The sequence below is a fragment of the Neurospora crassa genome, linkage group IV (assembly GCF_000182925.2).
Source record: "Neurospora crassa OR74A linkage group IV, whole genome shotgun sequence".
Classification (NCBI taxonomy): Eukaryota; Fungi; Ascomycota; class Sordariomycetes; order Sordariales; family Sordariaceae; genus Neurospora; species Neurospora crassa.
In genome coordinates, this window is record NC_026504.1 from 4,388,530 (window position 1) to 4,414,145 (window position 25,616).

The window sequence follows — 25,616 nt, forward strand, 5'->3', positions numbered from 1 at the left end:
ATTTATAGTTTTTAGGGATAGTAAAATAGTAGGTTTATTTCCTTTTTATAATAACGAATTAATTTTTACCTATACTAATATGGAAACTAGTTTCATCTATATTCTATATATCTAACGCTATAAAGCCTTTTAATAAAATAATTTAATAGAGCTTCTCGAAGTATATTACTACTTATTATATTATTTATTAATAGTTACTTATATAAATAATATTAATATAATAGATTTACTTTATTTATATCTTTATTATTTTTCCGGGTACTATTTATTTTTTTTTACTTAATTTTAGAATATTCGTAGCGTTTAATAAACTGTATTGCTTAATTAATACTAATATAGGGTATTTCCTCGTTATTAAAATCGGAATTGGAATTAGAATTGGAGCCGGCGTTAGTTATTTTAGGGACCTTATTTTAAAGTAGTAGATCTACAATATCCTTAATATACGACGGTTGTACAACGAAATTAATTCTATCGAAATAATCGATATAATTGTATAGAACCTTCTTGTTAATTAGGGTAAATTTCTACTTATATAGTACGGGCGTACCCTTCTTAAGTAGGATCCCTTTAATACGATTGCGGAGGCGCTTGCGGGGCACTTCGAATATCTTATATAATTGGGTAATAGGGACGTCGGGATTATTATAATGAAAAGCGACCGTTCGTTGTAGATGTGCTTCTATATCGATTGCGATTATCCCTGATGCGATACGACGTTGTGGTATTGTAAAAGAGGGGATTATAGGAAGCTTGAAATCGTTGTATTGTATTGAGAATTAAGGAAGTTGAGTGTAGCCGTTTTACTGGTGTGGCCGTATTACCCGTGAGCACCCACTTTAGGGGGTGCGAGTCTGGCGAGGTCCAAAAAAGTGGGGGCGTAGTACGGGTATAACTTCGCTTCTGCCTGTCTTCCCGTCGTCGTATTTCTCACCATTTGTTGACCGCTTTCACGATTTCCATCAGCAGCAACCACGGATGAGTAGGCGACGTGTAACTACAAAGGGCGCAACTACATGATATTGTCAATTTTTCCGGTTTCTTTGCAGTGTTTTCAATGGGTCTTGCTTGCCCTCTCGCCGCTCACGATTCCTGACTATCTAGCTTCCGATTAAACACACACGAATACGATACTTGAATGTCCAGCCCGCGACGTGCAACGACTCCTCATCAAGTCCCGTCTTCTGCCGCCAAGATGAAGGCCGAGAATTGACCAACTGGAACACATGGAACCGCTCAGAGAAAAGGTCAAGCATCGAGGATCCACGTCTCCATGGCGCTGCATCAAACCTCGGCCAACCTCGATCGAGCATTTGGGATCTTCCTCTTGTCTCACCACACCCTCTTACATCCTATCTCTCACAAGCCTCACGTTTCCCTCATCACTGGTTGTGTACGGTGAGGCGACCAGGGGTTCGCATTTCACAGCGTTTTCACTCAGGTCCTCTTCACCCCTCACAGGGCCAAAACTCTCGATATCAGTCAAAACGGTCCAGGCGATCAATTTCCCCTTTCTCGCTACCCTGCATCCACGATATGGCAAGGATGCCAATTGATGCTGATGGAGATGATCAAGCCTCAACCGGCTTACATTCAGCGGTGTTTATGCTGTTTTCAGTCAAGTTATCCGTCTCTTTCACACATTGTCGGCTGCGGGAGCCGCACCTATTCACTTCATGTTATGGCTAACAAGCCACTCTCAATGGGCCATTGCACATTCGCAAACTACCAGATAGGTCAGGTTGGGTATTTGACCTTGCATTCCTGTCGATCCTCAGACCACTTTTGCATTTTAGCCATGTTGCCCAGTGGCATCTTGTTGGGGCTCCTGTCAATCGATATCCCGTTTCGTTATCCAAACAAGAGGGTGTGCAACTCTGAGACAACGGCCACGGCAAAGCAACCACCTGAAAGGTCGAAATTCAGTCACTTCACGATGTTCGGCCAGCTCTTCCCTGTTTCTACACGCATCCACTTAGTATATCGTTACAAGCAAGTGATGCTCGCGGTCTCGAGACAGTGTCTCCTGAGCGGATTTCAGATTTGCCCAATTTAATATTCCCCCAACACTTAACTTATACGTTGCCTCGATACTCCCTCGGCTGGTTGTTTCGGCGGATCTCGTGCCAAGGGACAAGCATATGTAACACCGCTGAACAGTGACCGAAAACGGTGGACGGCCCGATGCTCTCATGTTATCCCGCGTTCTCTGCCGGTTTTGCCGTCTTTCGGGAGAATGCAGCATACGGGCAGGACCCCAATGCCCCGAACTCCTATCCAGACTCCAATCAGGGACTTAGTTTTGCCCGACCAACACGGCCCAGGGGGCCCACATTGTCGGCCGGGCAGCCGCGTCGCCCGTGTCGCCCGCCTCGCCGTCTCTTAAACGGTCCGAAACCAGCCTTCACCAGCTCACTCATATTGTCCGAATGGCACCTACCTTGTCCCAAGTATCTGTGGCTGATTGTCGTTCTCCCTGGTGTTGCCGGTTTCCCCGACCAACGACCCTTTCAAGGGTCGGGTCTGTGATCCTTTTCCCAGATTTGTTGACGGCCTGCCAGGTTCACTGGCTTGAAACATAAAATCAAGTCGCGATGGAACGCCGGAAGGTTGTGGGACCCTAGTAAGAGCACTGGCGAGCTTGGCAGCCCTTTGGTTAGTTTCTTGAGCCTTGAGCCATCAAATCTACCACCAGGTTGATCAAAACCCCACAGTCTTATTCTTTATGAGCTTGTTGTTCGACCTAGGTAGAGGAGGAGGTAGCTTCGGGCGCTAGGTTCCGTCAAGGACGCCTTTGTCCAAACCATACATTTTCGGTGGTACCACTGCCATGCTTGATTATTTGCATGCGGTTTACAGTTCCGGAACGCACCACTCGCCAGTCACGATTGTTGCTTCAACGGTTGAAGTTGACCGACGAAGGATGGAGTTGATGGAGCCGATAGGTAACTGGACCTGGACGCGCTACTATACACGTGTACCCCGCAAATTGCTGATCTACCCCGGACTTACAACTTCCTATCTGTGGGGGAATGGGGTCTGCTGGAGATCAAAGTGGATTCAAACCTCGACGCATAACCTGCTTCATTGGTTTGATGAAGCGACCATGAAGAGGAGTTGTGCAGGCATGGGCTGACACGTGGAGGAAATCAAGTTCGATTCTGGACATGTTGGGATCTATCTCAATGTTCACCTTGCCAGATTATGTACGTCGGCTGTAGCCCGTGCAAATGTTACTTCTGGAGGCTTCAGCAGTCACAGAAGGACATGTCTCTTTTCTCTTAAAACATCACAAAGCCACGTCGGTTGAAGGGCCACGCTGTATTTTGAGACATGTGTTTTCGGCTAATGTGCTGCTTAGGACAACCGGAATTGTACTTTCGAAGAGGCCTCCGAAAAGCATTATGAAGAGGCATTCGGATATGCTTATTTTGAAATCAGGAAATTTGTGATATCCCGTCCTTCCCGCAGCGTTTCGTAACAGCCAAGCCCCGATACATCGGAGTCATCGCAATTGTATGCAAGCCTCTCGTTCCATTGGTCTCTCCGCGCCGTCGCAGGGCTTCGAACTCCGCCGTACCGTTTTCATGGCGTGATTCAGAAGGTTTGGGACGTGATAGTGTCAATCATCTTCAGGGATTTCTGCATTCCTGACGGATATCACGGCATATGGTCCTTTCTTTGTCAGCTTGTGGCCGTGGCAGGTTTTAGGTACTCTGTGAGCTGTATCTTTGCGTTGCGGAAACTTCATGTGCGTGGGTCAAATCAAGGTCATCGTGATCTGCCCCTGGGATAGGATTCTTCATGATCTGGACAGGTTACCACATGGTCTGCAGCGGGGCGCTTCAAAATCTCGTGGGATGGTCATCTCTGGTATGACTGGTGGAATCCTCTCTGCTGAAGATCATCGACTGGAATCAAAGACATGAGTGGGGAAGAACACAGTGGAGGGTGTGAATGAGACAGAACGAACACGCTCGATGATACTTTCAAACATGTGAAGAGACGAAGGCCATCTTGGTATAAAATCATGTGTAAGCCTTTATCGCACTTTATCGCCATCACATGTGCTTACTCATGAAGACCTCCCTTCAGCAGCGTGATGGCTATCTCAAACCAGACTCGGCGTTCTCTTCATGAGACGGACGGAACTAAAATCTCATGCTTTTCAGTTTGAGCAGCAGCTAGGATCAAATGGGTGAGTGGGCTTTTCTTTTTTTTTTTTTTTTTTTTTTTGTTGGCCTACCAATCCACACCATCACGGCTAATGGATCATTCAAGACCTCGCAAAGATGAAACAGTAGGTCTTTGGAGCTACTTCGAGATTTTTGCTAACGCCGATCCGAAATGTCAGATATTAGTGAGTTTGCTCTTCACAACATCCTGTCCTTCGTGTGACAATCCCGTTGAGTTACACTGTCTTGCACAGCGAGGCGCACGTCAGATGTTTGTAGTATTTTGGGTTTGTTCACCGACCGTTGGATTGAAAACTTGACTCAGCACCAAGGGTCAGCAGCCATTGTCGCGATTGAAGAAATTCATTTGGGATTGCTTGCGAATGCCTTCTAGGTGGTCTCCTTATACTTGATGGAAACATGGCGAAAGTGATATATCGATACTTACGTCAGACGTCTCAGCTGAGTTGAGGGATAACTACTTACTGTTTCCACCACACCGGGCTTACTGTCGTCGCCTAAATGCCAGGTGCTCTTCACTCGCTCAGCTCAAACAGTCCCGCCTGTCACTTACAACTTTAGCGTATCGCGCTTCAGCCGCTTGCTGCTGAATCCTCTCGTACAACAACAGGAACAGACCAAGTCGCACTTGCTACCCGTATCGCGGACTGACTTGTGTCACGGACTTGGTTCAACATGACGTACCGGCTCGCGCTTGAGCGCTGGAGATCAGACTACCTACCTCCCAGGTCAGTATCAGATGAGGGGCTAAAAAATAAAATCACGACTGTCGTTGCCAGGAGCGATTTGAAGGAAGCATGTAAGACCTGGGGACTTGGCAGCTGCCTATCCGAACGATTGGATTGGGGGTTCAAAAGGCGCAGCAACGACACACTTGATGACGGTTCGCAATCACGACGGCCACGTATAATCTTACATTCCAAGCACTTGCTTGCTATGAACGCCGTTCATTTGAACTACAACCAGGGGCCATACCTGAAGTGATTCTACATTCTTATACAGTCCCTCCAGCCAATTTCACCATCTGAAACTATCATCGAACCTCAGGCACTCGACCTGAAAAGTCCCCGACTGAGCCAACAAGATTGAAACGAACAGACCGAACGAAACATACTATCACCGAAAATGAGATCATTCACTCACCTTATTACCGTCCCTCTGGCGTTGTAAGTTTCCATCAATAATCCTCTAACAAATGGAACACGCGCTCTAACTGTTTCCGATACCCTCGCAGAGCCACGCAAGCCCTTTCTCAATCCCTCCCAACGTCAACAGTTACCGCGACTGCAAGTGGTAGCAGCAGCAGCAGCAGCAACAGCATTATCACCACCCCACTGACCAACCCTCTCCTGCCAACAAGCGACAGGCCCACGCCCGTCTCGGAGTGTCCCATCATCATCTCGACCGCCAGCGTCTGCTCGACCTGCATGACGATCGACTGCGTGACCGTGAGCACCGTCACGGCAGGTTGTACGTGCGCGAACCCGCCCATGACGGTTTACCAGTCGTGGGGATGCGAGAAGGGATGTGATGCGTTGCCGTCCGGATGTAAGACGTTGTATGAGGTTGTTTCGGAGGAGGCGGGGAAGTGCTCGGGGGGTGATTTCGGTGAGTTTACTCTATATCATTCTCGGAGTATGATACTCGAGGTAGGAATTGATGGGTTTACTGATGCTAATCATTGCGCTTGGTGGGGGATGTTTACAGGAAACGGTACAGCGACGGTGGCGGCGGCAAGCAGCACGGTCATGTCATTCTCGAGCGGTGGTCCTCTTGGACCGGTCAAACCTACGATTTCAGGCCCGATTAGCATTAATGCTGCTGGACGGCAGGCAATGATGCCCTTTAGGTTCTGGTGAGGGGGGGGAGCAAGCAGAGAAGGACCGATCCAATCGGATGGTATCAGTTTAGGGCGTGGTTCAAGGGGAAGTCAAATGTTCAAGATGTAATATTATTACAGGGAAAGTCAGGCTTGACTGACAAAGTCGGAATAAAAGAGGGAGAATGTTGTTAGGTTGAGGGAGCATGTCCGGACCCAGCCGAGAACATATTCTCTTAAGGTGTTAAGACACAGTCTTTTAGTGATGGAGGAAACACCGTTTCTCTGTGTAGAATTCCGCTACTCTAGTTAGATTGGTGTTCGAGTGGCCTCGACCCTTCCAGAGAGATGAAAGGCTGCATCAAGGGTTATAGCCCATGCAGAACAAGGCTTTTTGGGTGGTTTGTACAATGTTACAAAGTTCTTATTTGAAGGCAGGTGTACACGCTTCAGTCAGAGACTTGACTTTGGAGCTTAACTTACAAAGAAGAATACTGGGTTTCTACGCCTAATTATCTCAATACTACCAATTCGTGGAAAGCCTACGAGAGCGATGATGATGTAGAATGATAGTGCTAGAGGATCCTTCAGACTGGGTCTAAATGGGTCCTCCTACAGCGGTGGCTTCGACTTGTGCCTGCATCAGCCTTCAAACGCAGGTCTTATTCTCCCTTTCGAAGTCTCGGAATACCGAGTAAGGAAACTGCGAGGGTAAAAGAGAGGCTTTTGTAGCAGTTAACTCCAAAAGGAGTTGGTCCAAATTGTTGGGTCCAGGCGTTTTGCGGCCGTCCGAATGCTCGTATCTTGAAGGACATGTACTGTTTTCAATCGCATGCTGCTCGGAAGCGTGATCGTACGCTGACGTCGGCTAAGGTTTTTAAGAGATATTCTGAGATAGCAAGTCAGCATCCATGCCTAGTCAATAAATCATAGAAATACCCCTTGAAGACGGCGAAGATCTTGGCCGCTGTGTCTTGCAAATTGGGCAAGATTAGTGATACACACTGCCGGTGCTGCGGGCCCCGGCGGAGCTCTCGAAGCGCGCGAGGCGTGAGCGAAACCTTGGATGGGTTTATCCCAGAATTCTGGTAGGAGGTTCGACGGCCCGTAAAGTCCGCCTCTCGACTTGGTCTCGTTGTCGGGACGTTGCTCTGAACGAGAGGTCGTCTGCGCAGGCTCTCTTCGATCGTATGCGCTCGCTATGAGTAGCCACTTGGTGAAGATTTAAATCGACAGGTCCGAATTCAGATTCGTGCTCGTGGGCTAGGACTGAGGTGGCGCTGCAGGGCTTTGCGTATTTGGTCTAGTGGGCGCGGCATAGGAATAATTGGACTACAATGCGCCGTTGCCTGCGCGCGCGTGGTGTCGCACTTCAAGTTGGGAAAGCCATCAACCAACTGTGAGCCAATGCACGGCAGGGATACAGCGCAAGGTGCGGGATCGTCGTCTCGAAAATCAGATGTGTAAAGGGCGCTCGGTTTTTGCAATTTTCTCAAGACTGGACACAGCCTGGAGGTCCTTTCCGTTGTCAAAGGAACTCGGTGAGGGATAAGTGCGGGGGAATCTGCGTTGATAAATACCTAGCGAACGGGAGGTGGGGCTGCTTCCGTGACGGAGATGTGGGACCGGTCCTGGCAGCGAGGGAACCCATCTCGGGGGTGGGGATCCCGCAAGTGCAATGGTTTGCGCAGTCCTAGGCCCGTCATTCGTCTGTTTAACTATGTACTGCGACCGAAGATTTCTGCTCAAGACTATTTTTCTCATTGCCAATGAGGCCAGTTCCCGCATCGAATACATCTATTTCAAAGGCTTCTTCGCTCGCTATATGAAGCCGGACAATGAGACGAGCCCCCAAGGCCAGGAAAGCCGGGGAAAGGCAAACAGCCGGGACCTTTGGCCGAAGGGGGAATGTAGGCAATTCAGTGAACTCTGCCGTTGCATTCGGCGCATAAGTAACCTTCCATGTGTAACCATCGAAACATTTCTGCTGCAATGTTAATGTAGCGTAGCATTGTCGCATACGTCATAGAGGTCTAAATTCTAAATCCCCGTCCATGACAAATAGCGGGCGGGCCATTAACTGACAGGGTAAAAGTGTACTAGTGTAATACCGCTCGTTGTATTCAAGAAAGGCTGTTACAAAGCCGTAATAGGAATTACGATAATTCAAAGACAGACTGGCTCAAACCCATAGGGACGAAGGGCCTATTATTCCACTTCGTAGGTGGGATAAAGACGTAGTAAGAGTATACCAAGGATATTGGATAGTGTCCAAGGTCAAAACAATTTTGTTGGGGACGAGAGCGGTACCTGATCATCCGAGCACATGTCAAGTCCATGACCGGCACATCCACGTGCAACGGCTCTCTTGAACCAATAAGAATCAAGATTTCCCGCGCATTGCACGCTTGCTGGTTGCTGAATGGGTCGGTTGACCCGAAAACCAAGGCTTTGTCAGAGCGTGAAAAGTCAAGGTCGTGATGTTGAGATTCTTCCCCGGAATGCCTTGCTTCAATCCCTTTACCTCAACCTCACACGTGGAGTGTTATCCTCTCTTTCTGTTCTTTCTTGGTTCGTCTACCCGCTAGAACGTGTCGAGAACTTAAGGGATGAAAAGGTGATCGCAAGCTGTCCCAGTCCCAACTCGTTGGAGCTCTTCATAACATGGATCTATTTAGTCGCACGGACTTCAGGCTGCTCGTGTGTTACCCACCTCCATCAACCATATTACTCTGTGAAATATGTTAGAACTTCTTCGGTACGCCCTCAACCTCAACTCTAGGACTGCTCTAGGACGGCATGTATTCCAAATACAACCATACACTAACATTCTCTATAGGCGCCCTAAAAGCGCCACAAATGCGCTGGCAACAACGCTCCTTTTACTCGCTCTTAGTCCAGCATGCATCCACTCCTTCGGCACCATCAATGAGCCCATTGTGCTCGGGCAGCACAATGAGCACGAAATGATTACTCGCCTGGCCTTCCAGTGCCCCGGCGCGAGCACTGGCACCATCATCAACGTAAAATCCGACGGCATCTGCTTCGAGCCCCGCTCGCTCGACCAGTTAGCTGGCACCCACTTCGACGTGCAAGGCTTCCCCATTCCGGGAGGCGGCACCAACGGCGCCGTCGGCGCTCCCGACACGCTCGACCCTGTTCCCGAAGGTCCCGAGGCCCATTGCGACGACGCCGACTTCATCGACATACCGGGCTACCCCCGCACCCGAGAGCAGGCGACCCAGGCGCTGCAGACATGCGTGAACCACCTGCGCGGCCGCTTCAAGCAGGCCTGGAAGAGCGCCGCCGACCTGATCGAGCTGGACGAGGAGGTGACCAACGCGGAAGGGAGCGCGCACCTCCAGAAGAAAGGCCAGCTGCGCATCCGTAGGGACATGGTCGACTTGTCGCCCTTTGCCGGCGGTGATTGTCGCTTCGCCTTCCCCGCCCTGCAGGTGAACACGCTTGCGCGCGCCAAGTGTGCCACTATCGAGGCTTTCGGTCGAGCTCTCCACGGAATCCATGATTTCTATGCGCACAGCAACTGGGTTGATGAACACGACAGGTCGCAGCCTATAGGCGTGGCTAACCCGCCAGGTTTGGGGAGAAACGATACCGCACCGTTTTTGGACCTGCGCGCCCACGGTGAGATTCCCAGAGAAATGTTGCCAAGAAATCTGAGCACGGGATGCTTCGCAGTGCCAGATGCGACGCCTGGGAGGAGCAATTGCGAGGGGAGGGTGTCGCATAATACGCTGAACAAGGACCATGGAGTGGTGTACTTGGATGGAACGTTTGGGGAGATCGGACCTGGTACCCCCCGGACGGAGAATGGGCTCGAGGAGAACTTCAAGAGAGCGGTGGCGGCCGCGGTGGAGGATTCGCGCAATTCTTGGAAGGCATTGAGGACCGAGGTGAGGAATAGGTACGGTGCGGAGAAGGGCGATTTGATGATTTGTGCCTTGGTCAGGGACGATCCGGTGAGGGACTGCATACCGCGAAACGTGGCCGTTGTGATCGACCTGTCTACCCAGGCCAAGCAAAACGGGCTGTTGCAACTGGAGAGACAGGTGGCAATGGGCTTGGCCGCCAAGATGGAGACGAGCAGTGGCCTGCACAACATGATAACGGTCGTGGAGTTTGCAGAGAGTGCGCGGGTGGTCTATCCGATGGAGAGTCCGGCGTATTTGAACCTGGAGGGAACCCAATCCAACGGTACATTGATACCTTTCAACGAAAACATACACTATCCTCCGAACGCAACAACCCGCCTGCCCGCCCACATGACAGCCCCAATCCATGAAGGAAAGGCAGATATCGGTGTCGGGCTTTCCATGGCTATTGATGAGATCCTAAGGGCAAAGCCGGATGGAGAGCACAACGAACGAGGCGCCGTCCTACTGCTCACTGCTGGCGCTGAGGATGAAGACGATGTCCATGAAATACTGCAGCAGATTGAGAGGGCATCAGGAGAGGGTATCCGCGTGCACTATGGGTGCATCAACCCGCCCCTTCTGCCACTCCAATCCTTCACTCACACTGATGCACCAACCGAGTGTCATCCCGGTAAAGGGGCCATCTCTTCCGTGCTTAAAACAGGAGGGACCTTCTCCTTCCTTAGCAGCACGCGCCGCGGCAAGCAGACAGCCAAAGACTTCATCGATTTTGTCACAAATCGCGGTCTCACCGTCACCGACGGCTCGGGTGCCGGCGACACAGATGAGGGCGAACCGCTTCCCATACCCGTTACCCCGGGCATGGCCATCGCCGATATTCTCAGCGCCGAGTTTTCCAAGAAAATCTTCTCTTACTCAGCCAAGGCCGGCGAACGGCTCGACTTTACCATTCTCGACCGCAGTCAGGCGAGCGCGGAAGCGCCGGGGGGCTGTCTCAACATGACGCTGCTCGATCTCAAATCGCTGACCGATCCCGAGGATGAAGATGACACCGACACCAATACCGACACCGACTACGGGGAGGATGAACCCAACGACTGGTCACCCGAAGTAGAACTTCCCACCCTCAAATACTGCACGAGCGACCCACCCCGAGTCCACCATCTCGCTTACTACGCAAAAGAAGACATGGACATCGCCCTGCTGGTCCAGCACGACGAAACGGCCGAAAAGAACCAGCTTCCTCGCAACCCGAACCGCACCTCCCAAGCCGCCCAGGACGAGGAACAAAACTTTTCTTCACAACAACATGAGCCTCAGTCCGCAGTAGGACTAGGAGAAATCATCTTCACTCTCGAACTCTCGACGGAAATGCTCGGTATCGACCATCTTACTCTGCCGTACTGTCCGAGCTTAGGTGGGTTGTGTGAGCATGATGATGAGGGCCGATTAATTCCCCTTCGGGGGGCTACGACGTTTTCTGGGCCGTTGTCGGGGATAGTGGCTAACGATACGGAGTACGAGAACGACACGGTCGGTGATGGTGAGAGGAAGAGGGAGGCCACAAAGGTGACAAGAAGACGAGACGATGCTGTCACTAGCCGCCGTAGTAGTAGTAGTGGTAGTGGCAGTAGCGGTGATGACCCTAGTGCCACAGTTTTTAGCACGGCGGTCTTCGATGCGAGGCAAGGAGAGGAAGTGGACGTTTGTTTGGTTGGAGAGCGATGTAGGGCTCGCCCGTGATTGTGCGTATCCCACGTTTATATGATTTGGAGTATGGCGTCATGACAGACGCAGGTATAGCGGAGGGATGATGTTTGTTTTTGTTTGCATTTACAGGGGTTGGGATTGTGGGTTTTTTTTGTTTTTTTCGAAACTTGATGTTGCATCTTGTCCCTGCCGAATACTTGGGGTTTCCGGCGCAGCGGTATAACGCGCCGATTGTTTCATGGAGGTTACCCAAAGTAGTAGTCATTTAGGCATACTTATACCCAGTATCTTAGCTGTTTCTTAATCCAGTTATATCCATCTCATCTTTTGTGAAGCTCTTGTCCAATGGTTCGGTTGCCGTAAGGGGGAGAGGAGTGCTTTTTCGATGTAGGTAGATACATAGAGTCTGGATCTGACTCGTTTTGACATCATTAAGCGCCAGTGGTTTAGTGGTAAAATCCATCGTTGCCATCGATGGGCCCCGCGTTCGATTCGCGGCTGGCGCATGATATTGTTCTTTTTGCATTTTTTCCCTTTGCCGCTTTGAAAGATGACGATTCCACAGAGACAGTAGTGTCGGGGAGTCAGAGAGTTTGTTTTGTTAGCCTGTCAAGAGAAGGAAATAAAGTCAAAATGACATCGTAATTATTTTTCTTTTTTCTCCGCTGAGAACGCTCATCACTCGAGACAAGAATAGCGCTTGCACTAGGTTGGACCCTGCGATTCTACGACAGTCGAATGACAAAGCAATGTCTTCGCTTTTACAGGTAATGAATCCAACCATGGATAATGAGACAAATATTGAACATCATGTTGCAACTGGCCATCCTTTCACGTCCCTGAGCAGGAAAAAAGAAAGAAGAAAAACAAAATAGCGAGGACATAATCAATAGCATACGCCACAATTGACAAGAAGAGAAAGCATCTTGAAAACAACGTTTTCACAAAAAAAAAAAAAAAAAAAAAAAAAAAAAAAAAGACGTACATGTCGAAGCAGGAAAAAAAGATATTGAGACTCGGATACCGGGAGTCGAACCCGGGGCTGTTGAGAGAGCAGTCACTCCTGAGAAGTGAGAGTCAACGATGTTACCGCTACACCATACCCGATTGAACTGATATGGTCCGATTGATTGTTAGAAGTGGGCTTAAAGGTGGTGCTTATGTAACTAACATGCAAAGAGAATACCTGAAATTTGTTGTGGGGGCGGTTTCTGGTGGTGTGGATCTTGATGGGTTCAAGGGTCGTCATAAAGATTTTCAGGGTCATTGCCTTGCTGCTTTGTTAGTAATCAAGTCGTGGTGGATGCATGGGCAACTATAATGAATATGGATGGAAGTAGACGGAAGGTGATACCAGATACCGCTCGTTACGTATTCTTTCGCGAAGCTAGACGGGACGCAACAAGGTCACTGTAGTATGCCGAGGAGATGACCGAGTTTCCCTTGAAAATGGAGAAGGAACATCAATGCTATGCTTTCCTAGTCTGGTGTTATCTATCCGACAAAATGAACAACTCCTCCAATGTTAATGATGATCTATGGTGGTATCGTGGCTTCAACAAATGCAAATTTCCCTCTTTGGACAACCCGCAAAGAAATCGAGGATACCACCCACGTTCGCCGGCTCAGCAATACGGAAGAATCCTACACGTCTATGCAACGCCTTCCGAGGATCTTCCTCACTTGTCGGATCCTTTGGCACCAGAATCAACCCTGACACATGTTTGTCATAGCCAGAGTTGTTCCACGTGCGTGTCCGCAGCACAACGATGAAAAAGATGGTAGTTCCATCTGCGACGGGCTCATCAAGCACAACCTGAAGACGCGCTTTGGGGAGATACTCCACCCAGAAACCTGGGGGCTCTCGAACTCCCAACCCAAGCGCGGTCTGGCGGTTGACAAGGGTCTTCAGCTTGATGACCACCTCCGACCCCATGCCTGGTGACAAAGTCGAGGCTGCAGGCGGAACTGACACGTCAAGGAGTAGACCCATGTACTCAAAATCGTCGTGTGAGCCCTCCAGCCACGATTTCTCGTCGAAAAGCACATCGCCCTCATTTGCAGCCCAAGACCACGAAGGGGCCTTCGTTCCCGTGGGTGACTTGCGCCATAGAAGGTCAACGGAACGGAAGTTCCTGTACCAGAGAAGATCAAGGGGCAAGAATTCCTTGAAAGCGCCGGCTTGGGGGATGTATGTGAGCCCCGTATAGTTTTCGACGGCGTCCGCAATTCCAATAATCGCCGCCAATCGGTCAGTGGTGTATGTCAAATTGGTGTCGGTATAGTATAGCAAAAACCGGTTCCAGATGGCACGCAGCTGTCGACTGCGTTTCAGGAAGCTCTTTGCCGCCATGGCTGCCCTTCGCTCATCCTTGATGTCGAATTGAGTTCCCTTGAACTTTTCCTTCCAACTCTGTTCGAAGATTTGGCCGAATTCCCGGAACCCTCTGACTTTGCTGAATCCCAAAAATCTGGGATTAAAATGGCGTATATGCGGGTCAAGCGCCACAGGCCAGGATTCGGACATTGTTTGTTTTGTACAATGGAAGTACACCTCGTGGTCGCCGAAAAAGATTGTCCGGGGCGACAACAGAGCCTCTTGGACTACCCAACCTCTTTTGAGAAGAGGAAAGGATCCCACTATCTCTTCAGGGCCTCGACTGAACTTTCGGTTTGATCCTTCGATGAAAGCATAGAGGCGGCTTTCTTTACCATCTGCCTCGTGCAGTCGGCAAGGAAAGGCTACCAATGGATTTCTTTTCCGGAAACAACCCTCGTCCCCGGCTTGGCCAACCATCGCAATGTTGCATGTCGAGTGCCCGTATACGTTGGTCATGGTGAGTACTTCTCTCTCCCAGTCCTCTCGAGAGTCTTGGATGATGCACAACGAGTCAATCCACAGATAGCGACAACCGAGTCGCCGTGTTATCGTCATCGCATCGCGGAAATTCGGGGAGAGCTTCTCTATCGGGATGCCTTGCAGCCATTGGCTCTCATTTTCGGTTGTGAGCTTCTCGGTCACTCCAGTTGCGTGCCATGAGTGGCTGACTGTCATGTATTGCAGGTCGGGTGAAGATGCGGAAGCCGAGGGGTAGAAAAGGCGAGGTTCCAGCTGCCCGGGACCTTCCCCGATGTCTATCAGCCGGGTCGGAAGGTCATCAGATCTCGAAATCTCGGGTCCATGATCATTGCATTCATCATGGTTTGTGATGCATTCCCGCAGCCAGGATCGTGCAAATTCAAAGGTCTCGGGGGCGTCTGTTGATGGCCCGCGAGACAAGTGATATCCCCTTGCCTCCTTGGGAAGAAGAAAATGTGTGTCTGTCACGTCGGTTAAAAACTTGTTAAGATGGATGATATGGATGAGTGTAGCATTTGCCTTACCGTTGAGCAAAAGAATGGAAAGGTTGACAGTCAGTTGGCGAGTGCAACCGTAGCGAAACAGGTGGTCCGCCTCCAAGGGCCCTCCAGTGTATATGAGAGCTGTCCCATCTTCCTCCTTCCAGCCGGCTTGAACACGATAGTATTTCCATTTCTCAACTGTGAGAATGCCGAAGCGCATAGACAAGCTATCATTATCAATGATCTCGTCCTGCAACGGCTCGATGCCTACTTTCACCAGTACAGGCCCATGCTCGCGTATTTGAGCCGCCGACTTTGCCATAGATCCATGTACTATGGTACACATATGACAGCCCGCCTGGCTCGACTTGGCTAGCTCCTCCACGCCTTGGCTGTGGTAAAAGATCTCGCATCGGCGCCAGTCTTGTCTGCGCTGATCGCCTTCATCCAGTCGACGGAAGCATTCTTGGAGAACTGCAGATTTTTGCACGACTGTTGAGCACCGATCGCAGAGCTGGTGAGGTGTCACATGGACGGCACTGTTTGCTTTTGCAAGTGGGCCATCCTGGCACGGGCAGTTAGGCGACATTGCCGAATCCATGTCGACCACATGCATAACGTCTGGTGAGAGTCTTGTGTGTGTGTGGCGAAGAGTCGGAACAAAGAATGTATACTAAGAAGACAGCGGCGATTCAAAGGGGTTGTCGGATGTAAATAGTTGGATGGATGACGAAGGCGGTTGTTGTTTTCCGCCCGCGAGCCTCGCTGTCACTGAATACCGGGAAGAAGGGGGCCACTGTTTGGGCTGCGCGAACAGCGTCATACCCAGGCTTGCCAGGGCCCAGATGCATCTCTTGACAGGGATGCGACGTTGGCCGTAGCTCACAATAACAATAACAACGGAAAATGGGGAAACGCAACAGACAAAAATAATTACGATGAACACAAAACTGGGAAAAGGGAATTATAAAAACAAATTGCGAGAGAGCAAAAAAGCAACCCAAAAGGGCCCCAACTCGGTTCCAGCCTTACCAGCCCAAAACCACGTCAGCTGATGAAAGGAGAGGAGAAGAGAGATCCAAGAAGGGAATGCCAGCGCGTCTGCATTGCTAAGAATACTACCTGTCAACCACAGCATGTCGTGTAGTTGATCTAAAGGGGCAGCGGACAGCGACCCTCTCCAAGAAGCGCAAACCCAATAACATCAGAACCCTCTCATGAACTCCTCCAACGAGATCGGTTTCCGAACAGCATTATTGATCCCTTCGTGATAGGTGACCCACACCCTGATGTCCTTCTCATCACCAGCCACGTCGCTTCTCCCCTTCCTCTTGCTTTCCTTACCATCGCCCCCGCCAGCGGCAGCGGCAGCGGTAGCATTCCCCTTCTTCTCACCCAACACAATCACACGGCCAAAGAAGTCTCTTTTAACTTCCTTTTGATCGGCCACCATTGCCGTATTTTCCTTGTTAGCGTTAAAGTCCATGGCGTTGAAAGGAGCAGCAGCCGCGTGAGGCTTGAAGGTAGAGTTAGCAGTCTGCCCGTTGTTCATGCGCGCTTGCCTGGCGGCGTTCTCGCGTATTGCGATGGTCTTTTGCAGCTCTTGGTCTAGAACTTGGCGGACTGCATATCGCGTTGGCGCTTGGGAGGCTAGGACGAGGGCGCCCGCTGTCTCAAAGGTTGCGAGCGTGTCGAGGTCTCTGTTTCGTTGAACACCAAGTTAGCACCAATTAAAAAGAAACAAGAAAGAAAAAAGCGATTGTGTACTCACGGTTCCATGCGATAAACCCATTGTGTCCGGTACTGTTGCCCAACTGCTGGATCCGGCTCAATCTTGCCCTTTTGCAAAGCGACGCCAACCTCAGCTAGTATTTGAGCCGCTCTCCTGACCATAGCCTTCTCGCCTTCCCTCCTCACACTCGCTACCGCCCCGCTCTTGTCGCTGCCACCGACTACGACGGGCTTCACATCGGGAGACACCAGACGGACCAGATATGGCAGGAAATACGTGGAGATATCCTCGGGGCTACGGAACAGACGGTAAAGACTAGGAGGTAGTTGCCCTTGTAGTCCCTGCAACGCTGCTCTGTTCACCTTCTCGGCCTCGTGTGCCTCAAAGTTTGCTCTTGGACCGCTAAAGGGCAACGGAGGTGCTTCGGCTTCTTCCATCATGTCACCCCATTTCCTTTCGGTGTTCTGAGGCTGATGTCGTTTAGGGGAGGCGAACAAGTGATGACATGCTAACGGTGGCTGGGAGATGTATTGGCCTAGCTCCCATTCCTGGCTGGAGTACAGCCTCGTTGAACATGTATCGTGGAAGTGCATCCACTCATACGCCGAGTCAGGCTTGGTGAGGAAGGAGTCGTCATTGAACTCGCGGTTGGGATACTCGCTGAAGATCTCGGTCATGATACGGTCGACCTCGCCGCTCGTGTCAATCATCTCCCTTAACCGCGCCATGGCGTACTTCTTCCGCTGCTCTGAAAAACCGAGCTGTGTCTGTGGTTGTTCGTGCTTTGCATACTTTGGCTGCTCAGCTTGTGATAGAAGTGGCGTGGGGAAGCCACCGCCTTCCTGGAAAATACGGTTCACAATCTCTTTGACGCCACCGCGACCTAGACCGCGGGCACCTCCACCACCGTGAGCGAGATCGTGGACGATGTTCTGGTCAATCCACTGCCTTGTAAGAACCGGCGTGCTGGTAATGGTTGCGCGTAACCTGCCGGCAACCCACTCTCCTACGACCATAATGCCGCGGAGATCACCCTCGGCATTGCCCTCGGCTCCTCGCTTGGCATCGATACCACTGGTCATTCCCCATGCGGCCTCACAGAGCTTGCGCGCAGCATCCTTTTCGCATGGGATACCCTCCTTCTCAAAGACTGTCTTGAGACGAGTGACCACTGCCTCTACAGAGGGCTTGCCTACATGAATGATTTCAGCAAGGCCTGATTGGCGTAGCGGCCGAAGCGATGGGTGATAAACATCGTTACAGATCAGGATAAGAGGTCTCATCTGTCTGAAGTCATCCCCCTTCTTCTTTTTCCGGCCAGCGGCAGAAGAGGCCCCGGCCCCAGAACTGTTTTTTTGGTCAAGGAGCACCAGGTCGATCAAGGCTTTGACGAAACCGCCCTCGCCAGACCCTCCCGAGCCACTAACGACACCATCGACTTCATCAACTACCACACATACCGGTCGAGCGATCTTCTGCTGTTTGCCCGTCTCGGGCTTCTTGTTTTCTACCGTCTTGACTGACTCCGTTCCGAGACTTGTCCGGATGCGCCCTTTGACCACATCCTTGCTTCGGTCGTCACTGGCATTGATCTCCAAAACCTCATAGCCGGCTTGTCGCGCGCATACGTGTGCTAGTGTCGTTTTCCCCAAACCCGGCGGGCCCGTCAACATGAGGATTTTCCGGTGTGGTTTTTCCTCCTCTGGCTGCTGCTGCTGTTGCCCTTGTACGCCACGTCGCCGTGTAGGCTTACTTTTCACCGAATGTGGAAATACTATTGGATCCCATCGCTTTAGCCAGCGAAGCACCTGCCTGTTGGTCAAGTCATCGCCGACGAGGTCCATGAATGTTCGGGCACGGTATTTTTCTGTCCATAATAGGCTCTTTTTCTGCTTCTTGGTGTTTGTTGTGTGTTCTTCGACCGATCGCACAGGTCTGTCTGGGTTTGTTGGAGGGGTGATGGGAGCCGTGGCGGCCACTTTGTGCGCCTCGGCAATCTCCTTTGTTGCGTTGTCGATAAGTTCGTGGATGTCAATTCCGTAATAGCTCTTTTTGGCTCGGCCTTCTTTTGTGCGCGATCTTGCTGCTACCATTGTCTCGTAGGAGACTGGTGTTGTCGGTTTGCGCTCCCGGAGAGGAATGGATTTGCCGGAACATGTCGAGATGCGGTAGGACGGTGTGTTGAGGAAGTCGCTGAGCAGAGTCGCAGGGAGTGCCGAGGCTGTTGTCCTTGTGCCGAATAGGCGCTCGTAACGTTCGGTTTCTTCCTCGGGGTCTTCATCGATCGCTAGCTGGCTGAGAAGCGGGGGCTCGGTTGTCTGGGTATCTGTCTGGATATCGTGCTGTAGCATTCGTCGCTTACGGGATCGTTCCAGAGAAACCTTGTCATTGTCGTCGGATTCGGAGTCATCGTCGGCAAGGAAGCCACCCAGAGCACGGGGTTTTGCGGACTTTGTGCCATCGGAGTCGCGAGGTCGTTTTGCGGTTGGGGGGGGAGGGCTGGAGGGGAATGCGATGGGTGACGAGGGCGGTAGCATCGTTAATTCGATCAGTGTCTGATTTTGATAGCAGAAAATGCATATATCAAGGGACAGTTCGCCGAAATCAAACTCTCGTAAACCGCGAAGAAGATGGCGAAGCTCGCATTGCCCTATCGTTCACTGGGTGATTATGGGGAAGCCCAGCTATCAGACGCGTCTTTGCTAGTGGATTTGCGAGCAACCGCGTCTCAATTAGAGAACGCTGTTCATGGGTCTTGGCATCAATGGGTCTGTGCATATCTGTTCAACCAGGAGCCCCTTTAGCAGCCAGAACAGGTTGGAGAGCTCTGGAGTAAGGGAATATGCTTTTTTGAAGCTTGAAACAGGACGGTACAATAGGAGATTTGGTGCCAGACAGTCTGAGGGAATTGATCAGTTTAACAGGTAAAAACGTAGGTATCAAAGCCAGAGTGTATGAACAGACAGTTAGTAAGGTACTTGTACCAGTACGTACCTCTAAAGCGGTACCACTTCACCTTTCGGTTCTTATCGGCGATAAGGAGACAGCAGCATGTATCGAAGCGCGATGATGCAGTGCTTCTAGCCTTTTCACCCTTTCCTTCAACTGCGCTACGCATTTGAATGGGCTCATTCATTCGCTGTACTTCCAGTCTCTCTTCACATCTTGGTAGCCTTTTTTTAGTTTGAGATCCATGGGGCAATGGGCAGGGTCTTCCTTATGCCCAGCAGCAGCATGCCGGCACAACCAACAGCCGACTGCTCTTTCACGACACTCCTGTCCAGCGTTTGGCCAAAGCAGGACAGAGAAACCCCGATGAAATGATCGTCGAGGAGAGATCTGGCATTACTGACTTGGTACTTGATGCTATGCACATCACCCCATCAATTTCCGCACCAGCTACGCCTCGGACTTCGCAGCCAAGCTAGGCCCCAAACCTTGGTTGTCAACACCTGGTTGTTCTGGGAGAACCAAGAGCGTTGTGTAATATGTGGTAAAGTAATGCGATCTATTCCTAGGAAGTTGAGAGATTCTAACACGGTATATCAGGATCAATTGGGAAGCTGAGCACTTTCGAATTACCCCTTGGTGTGCCTCTCGAGTCAGCTTCTCGTGCGATTCATCGAGGCGTCCGCTTGGAGCAGTCTAGAGAGGTGCTTCCTGGCAAAGTTGTCCTGGAGTTACGGTTTCCGTCTCTTCTTGGGCCTTGTCACGAAAAGAATGCTCACCATATCGTCAGTGGCTGGGCCCTTGGCCATCTGATCCTGCCAACCCACCCGGTGCTTGACCGTCAAGTGGCAAGGCTGTCAAATCTTGACAAATGCTATCAGCAACCCTGCCGCGGTTCTAGTCTCGAGCTCGACAGAGGTCCATACATTCCATCAAATTCCCAACAAGGTTGGATCGCGGCGCTGGAGCTTTTGCTCGCTCGGTTTGCTTTTCCAATCCCTCACCATTTGCTTCCATATTTCGCCTCCCTAATCAAGCCTTGGGCCCTTCTCACGACAGACTTTATTGATAAGGCGGAAAATGCGGGAAAACTGAGGATAAGGAGCAGCTTCATCCCATATCATCAGGCCTCCGGGACACGGTTGTCAGATTATCAATGACCTAGTGGTCGGGGAGATTCAGAAAGCCCCGAGCCTGGACGAACGGGGTTCAACATCAACCACATGACTGTTGCCTAGGGCCCCTGCTCGCAAGAGGAGATCTCCTCGTTCTATGATATCCATCTGAAGTTCATCGGCACCGCCCGGCATCGCCGCAAAACATCGCCCCGTTGGTGTCATGTGGTTTCGTTTGCCGTACACTTCACTCAGTTCTAGGCGTCATTCTGTTCGATTGACAGGTGGGATAGCCGGCTGGCTGGCTGTTAGAGGCATGTGAAATACTTTGAACTTCCAGTCATGCACCGCTTTCTGGGCGTTTCCCTCCTTTGCTCCAGTTCTCGTCCTTGCACGAGGACGATCTTTGGCTACCTGCGTTCGTGCCCGAGTCAAGCATTTAAACCTTGCCGGATTATCGTTTCTTGAAAAAACACTGATCCAACGAAACGTTTGCAGCAAAAGTCATGCCTTCTAACTTTGCGCAGCCGAGATTTGACATTCAAACAACTCATAACCTTTCGAAGATAAGGTGTACATGTGATCATTTCTACTGACCTGAGCAACAATCCCTCGATATCTCGAAGCAACACTCTCTGTGCAATCTGGATTTATACCGATCATTCGACCGCACTCGCTATCTCCAGCAAGTCTAGAAAAGAACGTGCTCAGCGTTGCTCGTCAGCTCTTACCAAGCCAAACCCAAGTACGCTTGTCTCGAGACATGGTGCTCATACTGGCTTACACCAAACAAAGTAACTCGTCTACAAATACTGGCCCTGGCCCCGGGTTTACCAGCCAGTCGGAAATTATCAACCAATAATTCATTGAGACCTTGTGAGTAGTATATTTTAAGAATCCCTTCCCAGGAATAGTTTCCTCAGACAACATCGGATTCATTTCCGTGGGATCATTGCACAGAGCAGAGTAGGGAACATTCAACCTCACCAAGCTTTCTTCACTCGCCACCCTCCGCTCTCGCACCTAGCACCCCCACGTGCCGGCGCGACGTGACATCCGTCTTCGGCCTTTACTGAAAGTCATCAGGAGAAGAGTACAAGGGGTGAGAGAAAGGGGAAGGCCAATTCATATACAACAATAATAGAATCTGGTGGCTGCTCATCCGGATGAACAAAAAGAGACTAACTTTAGAAGACTCACAGAAAAACACAGGCGGCGGTGCTGAATAAAGACGGCGCCACCCTCAACACAGGTGACCCAGCATAGGCCATCAGGGACAACAGACGGTGTGCGGACAGGAGGACAGAGGACAGACGACACAAGCTCGTGCCATCGTCACAGTTGAACAGCACACACACGCAGTCCACAGACAGACACGCAGCTTGAGCATTATCAAGGTTAGTCTGCCGACCTATCACCTACTGCTACTGCTGTCTATGAACCTACCCGTAAGGGCAATACGAACAACCGGACACCAGCCAGCCTCCTGCCAGTCCATTAAAATAGCGGAGGGAATCACTGGCCGTAAGCAAACAAACTAAGCACTCCCACTTCCACCAGAGTAAGGAGTAGAAACCTAAGTAGGAACCCTACGTCCTACTCACCACATCAAACCTCTTGACTTCTACGCACCTCACAGGCGCCGTACAGCCACATTACCCTCTTACAAACGAAACAAGGGACACAAGGAAGAAGCGCGTGTACGTGGTGCGGCTAACTCACCTCTAATATTCTTTCCCGTCCTTCTTCCTTCCTGATCTCATTACCCTTCTTTCAACAACCTCTTTTCATTCCCCGCTCATCGTACTTTTCCTTTTTAACGTTATCCTGGCCCCTGTAACTTTTAGTTCATCACACACAGTCGCAGTCTCTCACTCACGACTAGCCACTTCCCTTACACCAACCAAAATTCCACCCGTCCCGCGTGTAACGGCGGAGCACGCAAGAGAGAAAATACGGATATCCGTGAAGTAACCTTTGACCTACAGTACCAACCAGAGAAATACTAATCCGGTCAAAAACACAGTCATCAACTTCACCAACAAGCGAGTAGGGAAAACCGAACGAACGGGGTAGGCGCACAACCAAGTAACGAACAAAAGGGGCAAAATATCCGCCACTTCACCCAGCCCTATCTTGTCCCATTACCCCATCGTTCGTGCTCACTAGTCACCTAGCCGTGCAAGTCGAACCGGACCGCTACCCCCCTTTTATCACCACCTACCTGTTGGACAAGAAGAAATTTCCATATCGAACACCGATCGCCGCCGAGTGAATAACCCATAGCCCGACGAGTGAAGCATACATACAAACGAGCGCGCCTTCAATCGCTGGTATTTTGTCCCCTTCGAGGCCCCCCGTCGTTTTTTCCCAACGAAGGTTGTGGTCGGTGGTATCATTACGGCCATCATTTCGCCCATCGACGCACGCACGCATTCCACATCAACGAAAAGCAGCGGGTTAAAAGGGGTTGACTCAGCCCCCTTCAAACACACATTACCGGGGGCTCGTCAATTACAATATATCCCGGTGGATGGGCCATAGCAGGCTGCAGACGTGAGCCACAAATCTATTTCTCCAAGGGGTATTTAATTGAGGAAATTGTTCCCCTCTTTGGCTGAATAAGGAACAATATCCTAATCAAGGCAGGATCAAGTTTGTAGATATCGGATCCCGACACGGACTACCATCCCCATCACGATTGTCGTCGGCCATATCCACACATAGCAGCAGAATACGGGGAAATCCACGACACATACACACACACACACACACTTGCGCAGCCAAGATTAACATCCAATTCTTGGACAAGGCAGGAAAACACATAACAGTACTCCGTTTTGCACAACCATATCCATTCTTAACTTCCAACAGTCGGGCTGTATACGCTGTATACGGTTCCCTCCACGGAATATTATCAAGAAGGCGTAACAGTCGCGGTTGCGCACAAACATCGTTGGAGCTTGTGGCCGGACTTGCCGTCCTTGACAAATCAAGCCAAATCTCGTATGCTACTACTTCCTTCTTCCTTTTCTACTCCATAGTGCCAAAGCCCTTTTGTTGTTCGAGCCTTTAGTATCCACTGTACAAGGCCGGCCAGTATATTGCACGCTTGTGACCTCCGTGGAGAAACTAACAAGCAGTAACAAAGTAGTCCTTAGGTAGCCCTCGAACGCCCGTCGTGCATGTAGCGACCAGTAGGTGGTGGATGACGACAGCGAACCAGGGAACTCCCGATTTTCGGGACCAAGAAGACGGAGGCGAAGGCCAGCCACGGCAAGGTGGAAAGAGTGGACCACTCGGTCCACGACCAGGCTCGGGCGTCAACAAGCGAACGACCAAAGCCTCTGCCAAGGGTGGACGAGCAAAGAAGTCCCTTTTGAGACGTTCCCTCGACCCTGACAACAACAACAACAACAACAACATGAATCCAAACATTCCGTTTGTCTCCACGCCGGCAGACACTCCATCGCCCTTTCCTGAACCGACGCCCCTGCAGAGCGATGCTGATGCCAAGTATGAAGGAGAGCGTGCACGCAACAACCAGTCGGCAAAACGCTCCCGTATTCGCAAGGCCCTTTACGTTGTCGAACTGGACAATGCCGTTACTGGATATGAGTACAACTTCAAACTCTTTTACAAGATGTACAAGGAGGCCAAGCAGAAACTAATCGATCATGGTCTGGGAGGCGATCTTCCCCCTGACCCGCCCATCTGGGTCCGAAAGCCAATCCCGGTAGGTCAGGATGTCGACACACAAGAATACCGCAAGAAGCTTGAGACCGCGGTAGAGAGTGGGGAGCTCGTCCCGCTCGGACTCGACTTTGCTGAGTCGGTGGCCCTTCAGGTTGGCAAGACAACGGGATCAGCGCAACAGACAGAGGAAGCCAAGGCGTTACAAGACGCAAAGGATAAGTACGAAAAGACAGTCAAACAGGAGGATAAGTACGCCGAGGAGTTGCAGGACATGGAGAAGAAAATGCAGGAACTGCAACACAAGCTTTGGGAGGTCCAACATAACCGACAATCACTGGGGAACGTGGTGGACAGGTATCAGGCAAGGGTATCTGGACAACTGGGCGAGAACAATGCGGGCCCGTCTACTCTCCAGGGCAATGGTACGAATCTACCCTACAGGCCGCCTGTGCCGGAGACTGCTCATCTTCCCCAGCGACTTCAGAAAATGGCCTCGCAAGGCCGGAAGGAACGTACGCTCGAGGAACTTGCAGCGTCATGGCCGGTGCGATCCTGTCTTGAGAATCCTCAGATGGCGATGGAGATGGACCAGAACCCAAGTGAGGCCAAATTGGAGCAGGCTGAGGACGCTCGACTTGATGGTCTTCCTGTGCCAACATTCGACGGATATCACCATCAAAGTCAGCAACAGCAGGCCAACCCCAACCATCCCACAAATCCAAGTTTCGCTCAGTGGTGCCAGGCCCAGGGTGAACCTAGCTTTCTTGATTATTCCAATGCTTCTGGAAATCCGGATGCGGTTTCCGCTGGCAACTTCAATGAGTATCCCTGGCCAGGCGAGGGTGTCGACTTCACTGGAGGAGAGTCACACTTTATGATTAGTGACGATCATCTGCCAGGGACGGGCCACGATGCGGTACTCCCAAGCACATCTCAACCACTCTCGCCGAGTATTTGCTTTGCCGATCTTCACCTGAGTCCAGAAATGGGTAATATGTTTATGGATACGGGCGAGCAAAGCTCCGGCGATCCGAACCATGGAAACTATCACGGATCATATGGTCAGCAGACGGATCAGTTCAACCAGTTCTACTGATTAGCCTGGGGAGGGTCGTTCGATCGGGAGGAATTTGGTTTCGGTTTTCGCTCTCATTGCATTTA

At 50.8% G+C, this 25,616-nt stretch overlaps 6 protein-coding genes and 2 non-coding genes across 10 annotated transcripts; 4 read left to right on the top strand and 4 right to left on the bottom strand.

Annotated features, from left to right (window-relative positions):
* Nucleotides 1-820: 820 nt before the first annotated feature.
* Nucleotides 821-2,048, bottom strand: NCU07316 (hypothetical protein; the record flags this gene model as incomplete). The annotated part of the gene is made up of 2 exons (XM_957381.2): nucleotides 1,122-2,048; nucleotides 821-997 (listed from the first exon to the last, which is right to left on the bottom strand). Exons 1-2 carry the CDS (start codon nucleotides 1,311-1,313, stop codon nucleotides 821-823), a joined length of 369 nt encoding a protein of 122 aa, XP_962474.1. The 5' UTR covers nucleotides 1,314-2,048.
* NCU16848 lies at nucleotides 944-6,287 on the top strand. Of its 2 annotated transcripts, XM_011396121.1 has the most exons (5): nucleotides 944-4,034; nucleotides 4,096-4,198; nucleotides 4,355-5,362; nucleotides 5,431-5,804; nucleotides 5,904-6,287. In XM_011396121.1, the coding sequence occupies exons 3-5, from the start codon at nucleotides 5,322-5,324 to the stop codon at nucleotides 6,053-6,055; spliced, it is 567 nt and encodes a 188-aa protein (XP_011394423.1). In that variant the 5' UTR covers nucleotides 944-4,034; nucleotides 4,096-4,198; nucleotides 4,355-5,321; the 3' UTR covers nucleotides 6,056-6,287. The 2 variants fall into 2 exon arrangements, with proteins under 2 accessions (XP_011394423.1, XP_011394424.1); XM_011396122.1 differs by lacking the exon at nucleotides 944-4,034 and having other exon boundaries at nucleotides 4,051-4,198.
* A 2,176-nt stretch (nucleotides 6,288-8,463) lies between these two features.
* On the top strand, nucleotides 8,464-11,943 carry NCU07314. Of its 2 annotated transcripts, XM_011395940.1 has the most exons (3): nucleotides 8,464-8,632; nucleotides 8,694-8,773; nucleotides 8,855-11,943. In XM_011395940.1, exons 2-3 carry the CDS (start codon nucleotides 8,757-8,759, stop codon nucleotides 11,652-11,654), a joined length of 2,817 nt encoding a protein of 938 aa, XP_011394242.1. In that variant the 5' UTR covers nucleotides 8,464-8,632; nucleotides 8,694-8,756; the 3' UTR covers nucleotides 11,655-11,943. The 2 variants fall into 2 exon arrangements, with proteins under 2 accessions (XP_011394242.1, XP_011394241.1); XM_011395939.1 differs by having other exon boundaries at nucleotides 8,464-8,773.
* A 113-nt stretch (nucleotides 11,944-12,056) lies between these two features.
* On the top strand, nucleotides 12,057-12,127 carry NCU15187. Its single transcript has one exon. It is a non-coding gene; the product is annotated as a tRNA-Gly (tRNA).
* A 509-nt stretch (nucleotides 12,128-12,636) lies between these two features.
* Nucleotides 12,637-12,728, bottom strand: NCU15188. The gene has a single exon. It is a non-coding gene; the product is annotated as a tRNA-Glu (tRNA).
* A 309-nt stretch (nucleotides 12,729-13,037) lies between these two features.
* On the bottom strand, nucleotides 13,038-15,724 carry NCU16851 (hypothetical protein). The gene is made up of 2 exons (XM_011396123.1): nucleotides 15,006-15,724; nucleotides 13,038-14,942 (listed from the first exon to the last, which is right to left on the bottom strand). Exons 1-2 carry the CDS (start codon nucleotides 15,577-15,579, stop codon nucleotides 13,177-13,179), a joined length of 2,340 nt encoding a protein of 779 aa, XP_011394425.1. The 5' UTR covers nucleotides 15,580-15,724; the 3' UTR covers nucleotides 13,038-13,176.
* A 192-nt stretch (nucleotides 15,725-15,916) lies between these two features.
* NCU07313 (chromosome transmission fidelity protein 18) lies at nucleotides 15,917-19,380 on the bottom strand. The gene is made up of 2 exons (XM_957378.3): nucleotides 16,735-19,380; nucleotides 15,917-16,663 (listed from the first exon to the last, which is right to left on the bottom strand). The coding sequence occupies exons 1-2, from the start codon at nucleotides 19,230-19,232 to the stop codon at nucleotides 16,168-16,170; spliced, it is 2,994 nt and encodes a 997-aa protein (XP_962471.3). The 5' UTR covers nucleotides 19,233-19,380; the 3' UTR covers nucleotides 15,917-16,167.
* Nucleotides 19,381-23,967: 4,587 nt separating this feature from the next.
* On the top strand, nucleotides 23,968-25,551 carry NCU07312 (hypothetical protein; the record flags this gene model as incomplete). Its single annotated transcript, XM_957377.1, has 1 exon — nucleotides 23,968-25,551. The coding sequence occupies one exon, from the start codon at nucleotides 23,968-23,970 to the stop codon at nucleotides 25,549-25,551; it is 1,584 nt and encodes a 527-aa protein (XP_962470.1).
* Between the last annotated feature and the right edge of the window lie 65 nt (nucleotides 25,552-25,616).